Genomic DNA, 13,035 nt, shown 5'->3' on the forward strand with positions numbered 1-13,035 from the left:
CTTTTTCTATATAGATGAACTATCTTTTACATCTTTGGCAATTGGTATAATTATAATGAATGAGTATTATGTATGAAGTCAAAATACTTCCTTGTCCAAATAATGCTATCAAACCCAAAATTGCAATTTACGAAACTCTTTTGCAATGAGGAAAGTTTTGGCGATTCGCGATTTATTATCAAAGGAGACAACCAGTTACAGACAATGAAATGTCTATATATACTTAATTGCTAACACGCACTCTTAACATATAACTGATCACGTGGACCAATCAAATGCACAATAATACCGAGACAATAATTTATTCAAAAGTTCTAACACAAATATGAATAAACCTACAAATAATTAAGTTTTCCAGTGATCTCCCTTTGTTTAACAACGTCATGACGTCATAGTCATTTTTGACGTCGTTTTCAAGCAACGAAGACATACTGAACATTGGCGTTGACAACTGCAACTTATTTCATAATGGCTGAAGAAGATAAAACAGGATGTTTTGTTTGGTGTGTGAGAGCAAAACAAGCATGTAATAAAAGAGTAAGTGATACACTAAGATTTGTATAACAAAGTATTTTAGAAAGGGAATGTACTTACATATGAGTATCTAAGTTTAATTAATTAAATTATTATTTAAAAACTGATAAATGAATGAATGAATGAATGAATAATTTTAGAAAGAAAGAAAGAAAGAAAGAAAGAAAGAAAGAAAGAAAGAAAAAAGAAAGAAAAACAAACAAATAAACAAAAAAAATATAAATAAAATGAAATAAACCCAGGCCTTTGTGGACATCTTTAAGCAGCAAACAAGTATTAAACACAAAATATTAAAATCAATCAAGGACAATTTCTGGACATGAAATTGATAATCGTTGTTTTCGCTCAATCTTATGGTACAGTCGTGATTTCTTAAGATAACTTCAGAAATTATCCAACCGGATTATAATCTGTGTTGCTTTGTGTTAACAGTGGGCTCGAACCATGAACCGACTCCGTCGCCGCTTTTACGGCAGACGAGGCCAACAAGTGGATCCTGAGACGGACTTAAATGAGGCCGACTCACGGGATATGGTGTTGTCCAAGAATTATATTGATATACCTGATATGTTTGCCGCAAAAGACACGGTCACAGGTTTGATTTTTTACAATAATTTTTTATTTATTGGCATCTTATTTCCTGTAATGCTAATTTTGTCTTAGCACAAATGAATGCTGCAATTTTGCAAAGTAATCAAATTGGTGTCCCAAATAAATCTTAGTTTCATTCAATGGTGTAATATTAAGAGACCAAAATTTAATGTAATTAAAGACGTGCAAGACTACACATTGATACTCTTATAAAGTATTTTTTTCTAAAATACTAAGAAAGAATTGAGTCTCTCTTGATAACAATATAATTTTATTAGGACATTTGAGCAGAACAACTTCTTACATAATACACTCACCTTTATCTTAAAAAGTGCTCATGACTTAAATTTTTTTTTGAATATATCAGGAGCTTAAATTTTGTTTCTAAGAATAAATATGTATATTACATTTTTGACAAAATTGTTTTTTTTACTTACTTTTTAGCTGATGATTGTGTGGCAAGACTTCTACAAGCAGCCGCCGAAAAATTGGCGTCTGAAGCACAGTTGCTAAACAACCGCAGCGTGCTCCAAATGGACGCAGACGGTACTATTTCCACGACATCTAGTGTGATCAGCCGTAAGTTATTGCCTGATTCTTTATTAATATGTTTTTTACAATAAAGACGTTTTAGCAATCCGCGCAGTCTGATCAGGATCCATGCTGTTCGCTATCAGTTTCTCTACTTATAAAAGAGTTGGTAAGCGAACAGCATGGATCCTGATCAGACTGCGCGGATGCGCAGGCTGGTCTGGATCCATGCTGGTCGCAAACGCATTACGTTGGTTTTGTCGTGACGCGGCTCAAATGATGTGTGTGGCGCCGTTATATACATGTCTCAACGCCGCTAAATGTTGCAGAACTTGTCGCCATTAAATGTCGCAAAATCTTCTGCAGTTAAATGTCACAATGATAACGTTTACTGTCGAACGGTTTTCCCTTGCTGTTAAATGTCGCAACACTATCGTTTAATGTCGCAAGATGTAAAATGAAGCTAGCTAGTGGTATTAAATTATATTAAGTATTGAGTAAATGTTTGTACATATTTAATAACTTTTGGACATCAATGAATGTCCTGATTAATCTGATGAACTCAAAATAAAAAAAAATGCTTTTTAAAGTGGATTTGTCTCCAATGGGCTTTTTTTTTCAAGAAATATTTCAAATATTGATAAAAACAATAGAAACGTATCATTTGGGTATTCTTACAAAATAGTTCTTAATAAAAAAAGTCTATCTAGTTCTACATGATTTAATACACGACATTTATATGATGAATTACTAATATATTATTCTTTCATTATCACACACGATACTAAATACAATTTACTAACAGCATCAATATTTATGTTATTCCATGCTTTCTATGATCTACTCTACATGTTAAGTGCATATTTAATACTCATGTTTTAAGTATATTGCTTTGCGTATTTATGCAATTAGACTAGTGTCGATCTACATCTTCTGTGGGTTCAAATCGCGACAGGGACTTAGATTTTTTTTCATGTGAGGAAGCTAGGAACATGGGGGTCTACTTTTAAAAGTTTCCTTTCGTGCACGGACAGGTACCGGAGGTCTTCTTACCTGTATAGCTGGAAAGTCGCTATATGACCTTACTGTGTTGGCGTGACGTTTTTACTATAATTAAGACTTTGTGTATTAGTTTTAATGACTTATTAGGAGAAATGAAATTCTTATTTGATCCTTGTGTAAAAACCTAATTAGAAGTTACAAAAACTTATTAGGAGAAATGAAATTCTTATTTGTTCCTTGTATAAAAACCTAGTTAGAAGTTACAAAGTTCAAATTAGGTTGAAGCCCCTTCTATTTAAGATTTTATTTCCCAGCTCCTAATTTTATTTATTATTTCTCCTAAATAGGCTTTTTAAAACTTCTTATTAAGATTTACAAAATTGTAAGTAGGCTTATTTCTCCTAATTATGAGTGTCGAAGTCGAAATTAGGCTTTTGTAACTCCTAATTAAAAGTGATAAATCCTTATTAGAATTTTAAAACTACAAAAAAGTAACAAAGTCCTATTTAGGATTTCGAACTCCTTTTTAGTTAAGCAGGACTTTTTAAGAACATTAAAATTTTTGCACCAGACAGTTCTAAAGCATTTTTAAAGACGTTATAATTTCTAATAGAGTTTTCGACCATGCGACCACATACATGCATCGAGGACAATTCAGGAAAGTGACCGTGCGACCACATACACGCATCACAGGATTCCCCTTCTCGTACGAGAAAGGGACAAAGAGTTGTCCGCCCTTTTATTAAAGGGCAGACTGAAAAATGCGTCCGCCCTTTTAATAAAGGGCAGACTGAAAATATGCCTTTTCCTTATAGTTATTAATAAGGAGGCTATTTTTCACAGATTTGTCTTGAATTGGTTTATATACGATAATAATAATGCAGACTAAACGGGTATCGTCTTTCATCCAATTAAGTCCGCTTTGAAACTTTAAAAAGATCATATTTAATTTCTTGGGAAATTTTGAGTTTACAGCTTTTTTCTGCTTTTTATTCCATGTTTAAAACAGAATTGTTTTATTTTTGTTCAAAAAACGTTTTTGAATGTATCAAATATGGGAGATAATTATATTTCACACTTTGCAAATTTTAACCTGGGGACATTCTATTTCATTGCTATATCATATGCTTGTAATAGAATAGGTAGTGTTGTGGGGTAGCCTGAAAGGAAATAAAAATAGATTAAACTAGAGCAGCACTGGTAAGACTGTACATATTTGCAAGCCGTAATTATCTTTATCTGCTGACTTTTCAACCTTCAATTAAAAAAAAAAAAACAACAACAAAAAACTGTCCACCAATCTGCAAAATTTTCTATAGAAGTTAGCTAAAAGTACAGAACTGGTTCAGAATGCACGGATGTGCAGCCTGGTTTACATGTATCTGTATACTGGTAAAATACATATGAAAAAATCCAGTTATGAACTGATAGGAATATAATATTATATTTATGACATACCAAAAAATAAATACGGTTTAAAATGAAAAAGATTTATTTTTTCATTGACGCGCTCATAGTGTAACTCTAACATTGCAGCGTTTACACTATGAGCGCGTGAATGAAAGAAATGAATCTTTTTCATTTTGAACAGTATTTATTTTTTGGTGTGTGATAAATCGAATATTATATTCGTGTAAGTTCAATACAGAATTTATTGAACTCGTTGAACAAAAAAATGTTATGCTTGCCAGAGGCTTGCCTAATATGATTTTTTTAAAATCGTCCAATAGTAATGAACCTACACGCATTCAATATCCTCTACATATGTTTTTTTTATTTATAATTATAGATGTGCATGGAGTTGTATCAAACGATAACAATGAGCAAGGACTTCCGAATGATTAAGAAGTAAGTACATAAACATACCTGAAATTTTACCTGTAACTTTGAGGGTGAATTAAAGTTCGTTACATACTTCTAATAAAACAGTTTCCATAATTATTTAGAAAGTAGGTCACTAAAACTATTTTCATTACAAACAATAAGTAAATCAAAAAATTGGCATAAAAAATTCTATATTTTTATTAAAAATATTTCATTAAAAAATATCATGATTTCATAGGAGAAATGACCGTATTATTGCGATTTTATTATTAAGTACCCATATTTATATATGATCTCATCTATTTTGCATCAATAAGGATTTATAAATAACGGTCCTTTTCTCTCTTTCATTTTCAGGCGAACAGACAGAATCCTCTTTTGCATGTGTTTTTATATTATTTTGTATTGAGTGAGAGCTTTGTTAATTTCTGCATTTTAATAAATTGATTGATATTTCAATTCAGGCGTTGTTCAATATGTTTACTGTTTGCTGACAGGATTGGTTTTACTTTTTTACATAACCCTAAAGACTCATTAAATTTTCAAACGAACTTGAATAAACAGGTGATAATCTTTATTTAGACTACTTTAAGATCTATACCCGATGAATTCTGGCAAAAATATTACCTTGACAATGCCTACAACTGACGTAAAGAGTCTGTTTCATGCGTCGCTGTGACATGGACCTTAATAAAAGGTCAAAGTCAATAGGTGTATCTTGCAGACCATGGACAATGTTCCTTCAGAATTTCATAAACGTACGCTTGTTACTTCTCAAAACAAAGTTATTGATAAGACAAGAAATTTACTACAAGTGTCACTGTGACCTTGACTTTTGGCCGAATGACCTAAAATTCAAAAGTGGGCATCCTCTGCCCATGGACAATGTCCCTTCGAATGTACAAAAATGGCGTAAACCTTCGCAAGTGATTGATTACATAAATATTTTACAATGCGACTATGACCATGACCTTTTACAATATGACCTTTAATCATCAGGGGTCATATTCTAGTCATGACCAACCTATACTTGAAGGTTGAAATGTGTCTTAGTTATTGTATGACAAACTTTTAGTGGCATTGTCACCATGACCAGTACCATTGACCTAAAAATCAATAGGGATCAGCAGCAAGTAAAACTTAACACCCACACCAAATCTTAGGAGTGTACGATAAAGTGCTTTCTTGCTATTAATTGGACAAGCTTTTAGTTGACAAGGTCACGGTGACATTCACCTTTGACCTAGCTAATGTCCTTACAATTTAAATGGGTAATCTACTATTCATGGCCAACCTCCAACCCATTTCTTAGGACTGTTGGCAAAAGCGTTCCTTAGTTATTGGAAGAACAAACTTTTTGTTGTCAAGGTCAATGTCACCTCAAAAACGATTACGGTTATCTATTGGCCATGGACAATGTCCCTACCAATTAAAATAAATCAAGACTTATTCCTACACAAGTTATTAAGTCATAGATCGGACATGTAAGAATTGACGTACGTACGAACGGATTAACGTTCTTATGAACTATGGACCGGCCCCATCACAGAACGCCATACCTTTTTTAATTTAGGTTTAGTAAGGAAAATGTCAAGCTACATACACTTAACAAATATTCTTAGGTACTCCTATTTCAAACGTGTTTACATATCTCCTGAATTGAAATTTCTGAGAGGCTGGTATATATTTCCTAGAAAAACTTTGAGGGGCATACTTTATACAACGTTTAATCTTGCAGATTTTGAAAACAGTTTTAATCAGTTAATTACAATTCTCAATTGCCCCTCCCTTTTTGTTTCCTAAAGCTTTCGTTGATCACATCTCAATATTTTTGTAATTTTCTTTAGTTCTGAGATTACCTCTCATATTTTTTGATATTATGTTATGCCTCTGTTTTTTTTAGTTGTAGAAATTCTATTCATTCATTTGTATTATAATTTCGCTTTTATTATTCCCTTCTATGTTAGAAGTGTATTTGTGCAGACTTTTTTCTCATTTTTTTAAACCATTTGCCCTTTTTTTTTTAATTTAGTTCCCAGACTGACACTTTAGATATATATTATTATTCTATTTACTGTTCGTTGAATTTCCTCCATTTTTGTAATTTCCCATATATTGGATCTGTTTTTTCTTATCAACAAGTTTAGCGGCCCTTGACGGGGGCACTGTCTACATTCCCCAAATCCAAAATAAATAAAAGCACACTTAGCAAATCTTATAAGTGTGCACCTTTTATGTCCTCATAACTTTTTCGTTCGTCAATAATTATTTTTACAAAATATTGTGTTCTGACTATTGGCTGCATTTCCACCCTTTTCCCGTACTCAAGCTTGTCAATTTTAATTATGCGGCGCGTTCAACCATGGACGCACGAAATTCACACAATGCACGAAAAAAATGTGTGAATGGGTGAAATACGATTGTACATGATATTCCCGGATACGACAGAGATCCACATATCAGAAAAACATAACATGTGTAGATTATTTATACAACAGCGTGGCATAGCCCTACGTTTGGTCAACGCTGGAGTACACCACACAGAGGTTGGTAACAAAATTTATTTGTTTAAATATAATTATTTTAATTCCTTTGCATTGTAAAACCCGAAAATCATTTAAAGTCAGTTTCTACCAAAGACGAACATAAAAAATGCATATTTTTATTTACTTATTACATGTCTGTATCATTTGTAGTCTGTGCAACGCATTGGTGTACAGCGTAATACCATAAGAGGGCTAATCATTAAGTGCAGAGCATTATGGCGCGTTGATAACCTTCCTCGCCGACCCCAAAATTATCTACAACGGCATGTAGCATCGATGCCACGACGCTGCCAGGCTGTAACAGTGTAATACACAGTCAGGTTGGGCACACGCGGTATTAGGACATAATTTTGCTCAATCGATTTTCGACACGCGCTCACATTTTTAAGAAATAGATCTACATATTAAACTTATATCTTGAATGAAAAAAAAAACTGAATAAAAATGATAACGTGTCTCTTTTCTGTATTTATTGAACATTTCAGCATGATTGGGCAAATATTGATACAGCTATGAGACCATTTTTACACTGTACATTATGCAATAGTGTGAATATTTGCCTCTGGTAATCAAAAATATATTCTGAAGAAAAATTAAATATTTAGTGGTTTGAAACCTAAATAATGAAAGTGACTTCCACGATAAAGCGATTTACACGCACTTGACGGCGACAACAACAACAAAAAAATATTTTTTTTGACATATTTTGTTATTTTTAATACATTCTTCTATAGAACAACACAAAATATGGCATAGTTGATGTAAGTATAACGTTTGTTTTCATATTTCGTATATTAACTTGAACAATTATAACCGAATAACATTATTATTCTTTAATTGTTGAATTTGTAATGAAAATTCGCGAAAAAATTAAATATTAAATCACACTCCCATTCCAAACATGTCTTTTAATTGTCCTATCTGTATGCTTTATGAGTTTAAACTTCAGGCAATATTGTATACATGTTTCTCTTGGTCAGAAATGTTCATTATAGTCCTAAACTCCTAATATGAAAAAGGCAAAGCCTCAAATCGAGCTCGATGTACTTTTAACGTGAATCAGTATGAAATAATCGCTCATTTTTATTTCAAATGCAGTGACGAGTGCGTGTGACGTCACACGGACTGTGTTAATATGGCTCCGCCCCTGAGTTTTGGAAACGTTGATAAAACTTTGTTTGTTTCTTTTATTTCACTCTATAATTTTTCAAGCGAAATAAAGATTATTAAAAGTGAAATAAATGTTAAATCTAAAACGTTTGCGACATTAAAATAGCGTAATTGATTTGATTGTTTTGCACGTGCTGTTTGGCGCTACATTGTGACGTCACGTAAACAATACTTTAAACGTCTGTACAGCGTTAACGACTGAATAAAAGATATTGGTGTTCGGATTCATTTTCTTAGTTAGACCATTTTCTTTCATTCTAGATAGTTTTTACAACAAAATTCGACAAAAAAATGTTTTTATTTATCAGATTTTTCAAACAAAATGGCGCCTTCAATTTTCAATTTACATTTTCCGTTTTAAAACTGTCATTCGTTATTTTATACACAGCTTCCGTTGTTCTGGTTCCCTGTCCAATTATGGTTCCCATAGACGTGCGCGGGTGACCAGTCTACACATCCGTTTTCAGTCAGAATTCCTCAGTTTTTATCGTTATCTTTAAATTTGAAAAGTTGCGATGTGTCCAATTTGGTACTTCGGACGAAAGTTTTCAAAACCATCACTTAGCAGGTACTCGCGTTACCGTAAAGCTCGCTTTGCGAGCAGGCCCTTCGGGCCAGCTCGTCGAGCTCGCTATAAATATGAAATCACTTTGAAGTTTGAGATAGTTTTGCTCCTGGGCAAAGCAACATCATATCAAAATTGCTCAAAAACCCATAGCACGTTTCACCAGAAAATCAGGCGGAACGAAAAAACAAAACAGTGTGTATTTACATTAATTTTGACCAATTTTTGAACAAAACTTAAAAATAAATACCTTTTGACAAAATAATTAAACTGTCACATCCGAAAAATCATGATTTAATCCTCTCATGTAATAAAAATTCCTTATACAGCCGATAAACAAATGGCCTCTCTACAGTGCGCGAAATCTGATTGGCTAATTCAAATGCAAGCGTTTAACTGAATCAGAAGATTTTAACGGATTCTATATTTTTTTAACGAAATAATTTGCTATGCACCGTCAGCGTGATCGAATATAATTTCCGTTCAAAAACTTGGAACCAATCTGTAAAACGCTGTACTTATGGCCGATAGACTTAAGTAGAATGATGTTTATATTTTATTTTAAATTGATAAGCAGGGTTCTCAGGGACGCTTATTTCGGCGTCCCTGTACGCATGTTTATTACAGCTGGACGCAAATATTTCAGAGCAAGGATTCCACTTACGCTTAATTTTGCCTGGGGACGCATAAACATTACCGATTGTTTACAACCAGAAATACACAAATGCACCAGCGTGTGTCAGTCTATAGGTAGGCGGTCCTATGCACATCGACCCCGTGAAGCGATTAGCCAATCAGCAATAATGCTTACGATCATTATCACGCAATAGTGATCAGACTAATGTATACACGCGCTGTACAGTACATGACTTGTAATTACCAGATATAACACGAGGTGATAATTCAACAGTTGATTGGAAATAAGCAAATTTTACCGACAAAAGGATAAAATTATCGACTATTTACGCCGCAAGTTTAAAGACTGTTTCTCAAATGACAAATGAGTGTAATTTTGAATGATTGTCAAATATTTTGGGCATTTTCTATGCACAATTATGCTTTACAGTAGTTTCATTTTTGCAAAAACTTTCGATAAGACTATTAAGAATTTAAGATATTGTGCCAACAAACCAAAATACACATACGCTTTTCTTTGATATTTAGATTCTATCCGAAAATTGATCCCGAACATCGGCGATTTCACGTTCGCCAGAAACCCTAAAATTTTGCAAAAATTCTCGGTTTCCAAGCCAAACATGCGAATGAATTGTTCCTTTATTATTTAATCAACATTAAATCTTTAAATATCGATCTTCAATTTGCCCCCTTTTGAAGATATTTGCTAAAATAATTGTCGATCGGATGAATCTCTTACACACTGTTTGAAGCTGTACAAGATTTTCCTATTCATTCCGCTAAACGCTGCCTATATACATTTACGTTTTTTGTTTACAAATATAAACTTTTTGTCTTTAGAGTGGACTTATTTAACCAGAATAAAATTTGATTTGGTATAAAAGTGAAAAAAAACAACAAACAAACGATTTCCATGTGTTGATGCATTATAATGAAATAATTTCATAATAAATATCAACAACAAAACAATAATTATACTATGTATTTCCGAGTTTCTTTTGAATAACTATAAACTTTGGAAGTCTCTTGAAGATTCAAAATATCAGCAATGCTATTGTGAGCATTGAATGACTAATCTGTAAACATATTGATTGCGACACGCTTTTGGACTCCAACTTTTTCAGGGTTGGGAGTTCATGGACTCCATGTTTTAAAGTCCTAGTGAGAACCCTGGATAAGTATATTTTTAACCAGGTTTTCTGAAGGAAAAAACTGGTTATTAGATTGAGGTATGTCGGCAGGCGGATGGGCGGGCGGGGCGTAAACAATTTCTTCTGTGCGCAACTCCTTCTACATTTCTCAACGGATTTTGACCAAACTTTCACAGAAGCTTTGTCATCAAGTGCCCTGGCGCATATTGTCGGGGTTTTGCGATTGGATAATATTTGACCTAATTATGGCCCTTTGTTTTTTTTCCTTACATAGAATATATAGTGAACAATTTCTTCTGTGCCCAACTCCTCCTACATTTCTCAACGGATTTTGACCAAACTTTCACAGAAGCTTTGTCATCAAGTGCCCTGGGGCATATTGTCGGGGTTTTGCGATTGGATAATATTTGACCTAATTACGGCCCTTTGTTTTTTTTTCCTTATAAAGAATATATAGTGAACAATTTCTATCTGTGCGCAACTCCTCCTACATTTCTCCACGGATTTTGACCAAACTTTCACAGAACCTTTGTCACCAAGTGCCCTGGGGCATATTGTCGGGGTTTTGCGATTGGATAATATTTGACCTAATTATTGCCCTTTGTTTTTTTTCCTTATATAGAATATATAGTGAACAATTTCTTCTGTGCTGAACTCCCTCTACAATTCTCAATGGATTTTGTTCAAACTTTCACAGAAGCTTTGTCATCAAGTGCCCTGGCGCATATTGTCAGGGTTTTGGTCGGGGTTTTGCGATTGGATAATATTTGACCTAATTACGGCCCTTTGTTTTTTTCCCTTATAAAGAATATATAGTAAACAATTTCTTCTGTGCGCAACTCCTCCTACATTTCTCCACGGATTTTGAGCAAACTTTCACAGAACCTTTGTCACCAAGTGCCCTGGGGCATATTGTCGGGGTTTTGCGATTGGATAATATTTGACCTAATTATTGCCCTTTGTTTTTTTTCCTTATATAGAATATTTAGTGAACAATTTCTTCTGTGCTGAACTCCCTCTACAATTCTCAATGGATTTTGTTCAAACTTTCACAGAAGCTTTGTCATCAAGTGCCCTGGCGCATATTGTCAGGGTTTTGTGATTGGATAATATTTGACCTAATTATGGCCCTTTTTTTTTTTTCCTTACACAGAATATATAGTGAACAATTTCTATCGTGCGCAACTTCTCCTACATTTCTCAAAGGATTTTGACCAAATTTTCACAGAAGCTTTGTTATCAAGTGCCCTGGCGCATATTGTTGGGGTTTTGTGATTGGATAATATTTGACCTAATTATGGCCCTTTGTTTTTTTTCCTTATAAAGAATATATAGTGAACAATTTCTATCGTGCGCAACTTCTCCTACATTTCTCAAAGGATTTTGACCAAACTTTCACAGAAACTTTGTCATCAAGTGCCCTGGCGCATATTGTCAGGGTTTTGTGATTGGATAATATTTGACCTAATTATGGCCCTTTGTTTTTTTTTCATTATACAGAATTATCAATATAATTATAGTGAACAAATTCTTCTGTGCTGAACTCGTCCTACATTTCTCAACGGATTTTGTTCAAACTTTCACAGAAGCTTTGTCATCAAGCACCCTGGCACATATTGTCGGGGTTTTGTGATTGGATAATTTTTGACCTAATTATGGCCCTTTGTTTTTTTCCTTATGCATAATATATAGTGAACACTTCTTCAGTGGCAATTCCTCCTACATTATTCATGTTTTACATTGCACATAGTTACATTGTTTGTTGCTTGTATTTGTATTTCAAATACAATATATTTATCTACAATGGTGATAATAGAAAACCTGGTTTCATGGCATTGCCATGTTTCTTGTTTGAGAATTTTGGTTTATGATTGAGCATGAAATTGAAAGAAAAGAAGATAACCTTTTGAATAAAGCTTGAAAGGCAAGACAATAGGCATGTTTTGAATAACTATTAGACGTCAGGCTTGACCGACATAAAACTATAACAAGACTGTAACGTCTAATTTATTGGACTAGTTCATTCATTGTTCTGAAAGAGGAAACAAACACTGTGTACATTTTGTAATTAAGGGCAGCTGTTGGAAATTCACAAAAAATTCAACAAAAATGTTAACTGTGGGACATATGGTGTATTATTGATTAAGTATGTTTTTGGTCATTTTTTGGAATAAAATAAATAATGAAAAAATAAAATACCATCATAGAAACAATTCCACACAATATATTAATAGATAGGGCTGAGGCGATATCCAAGTACTCAGATAATCACGAATGAAAAGGAATCATTTTATCTCTATTGAACACTATGTTTTTACATGAAAATTGATAAATGTTTGTAGTCCCTATGTATAGATTTATAAGAAGGTGACATCACTGACATGTAACGAAGACGGTTTTATTCAATACATGAGTGTGATGTCACACATCCTGTCTGCAACAATGGCTGAAAAGGAGTCGCACCAATATAAAATTCCACCAATAA

General features: G+C 33.4%; 1 protein-coding gene across 1 annotated transcript; it reads left to right on the top strand.

The window, feature by feature from the left end:
- Positions 1 to 220: 220 nt before the first annotated feature.
- On the top strand, positions 221 to 4,503 carry LOC132744988 (uncharacterized). Its single transcript, XM_060733814.1, has 4 exons — positions 221 to 537; positions 967 to 1,129; positions 1,570 to 1,704; positions 4,448 to 4,503. Exons 1-4 carry the CDS (start codon positions 469 to 471, stop codon positions 4,501 to 4,503), a joined length of 423 nt encoding a protein of 140 aa, XP_060589797.1. The 5' UTR covers positions 221 to 468.
- The last annotated feature ends 8,532 nt before the right edge of the window (positions 4,504 to 13,035 follow it).

The sequence above is a fragment of the Ruditapes philippinarum genome, unplaced genomic scaffold, assembly GCF_026571515.1.
Source record: "Ruditapes philippinarum isolate M1 unplaced genomic scaffold, ASM2657151v2 ctg8471_1_1_1_1, whole genome shotgun sequence".
Lineage (NCBI taxonomy): Eukaryota > Metazoa > Mollusca > Bivalvia > Venerida > Veneridae > Ruditapes > Ruditapes philippinarum.

Bases quoted from the DNA above. Each gene is read 5' to 3' on its own strand.
- LOC132744988 (XM_060733814.1), top strand. From the start codon at position 469: ATGGCTGAAGAAGATAAAACAGGATGTTTTGTTTGGTGTGTGAGAGCA. The intron at 1,130-1,569 runs GTTTGATTTTTT...CTTACTTTTTAG, and splicing joins CGCAAAAGACACGGTCACAG to CTGATGATTGTGTGGCAAGA. The intron at 1,705-4,447 runs GTAAGTTATTGC...TTATAATTATAG, and splicing joins GACATCTAGTGTGATCAGCC to ATGTGCATGGAGTTGTATCA.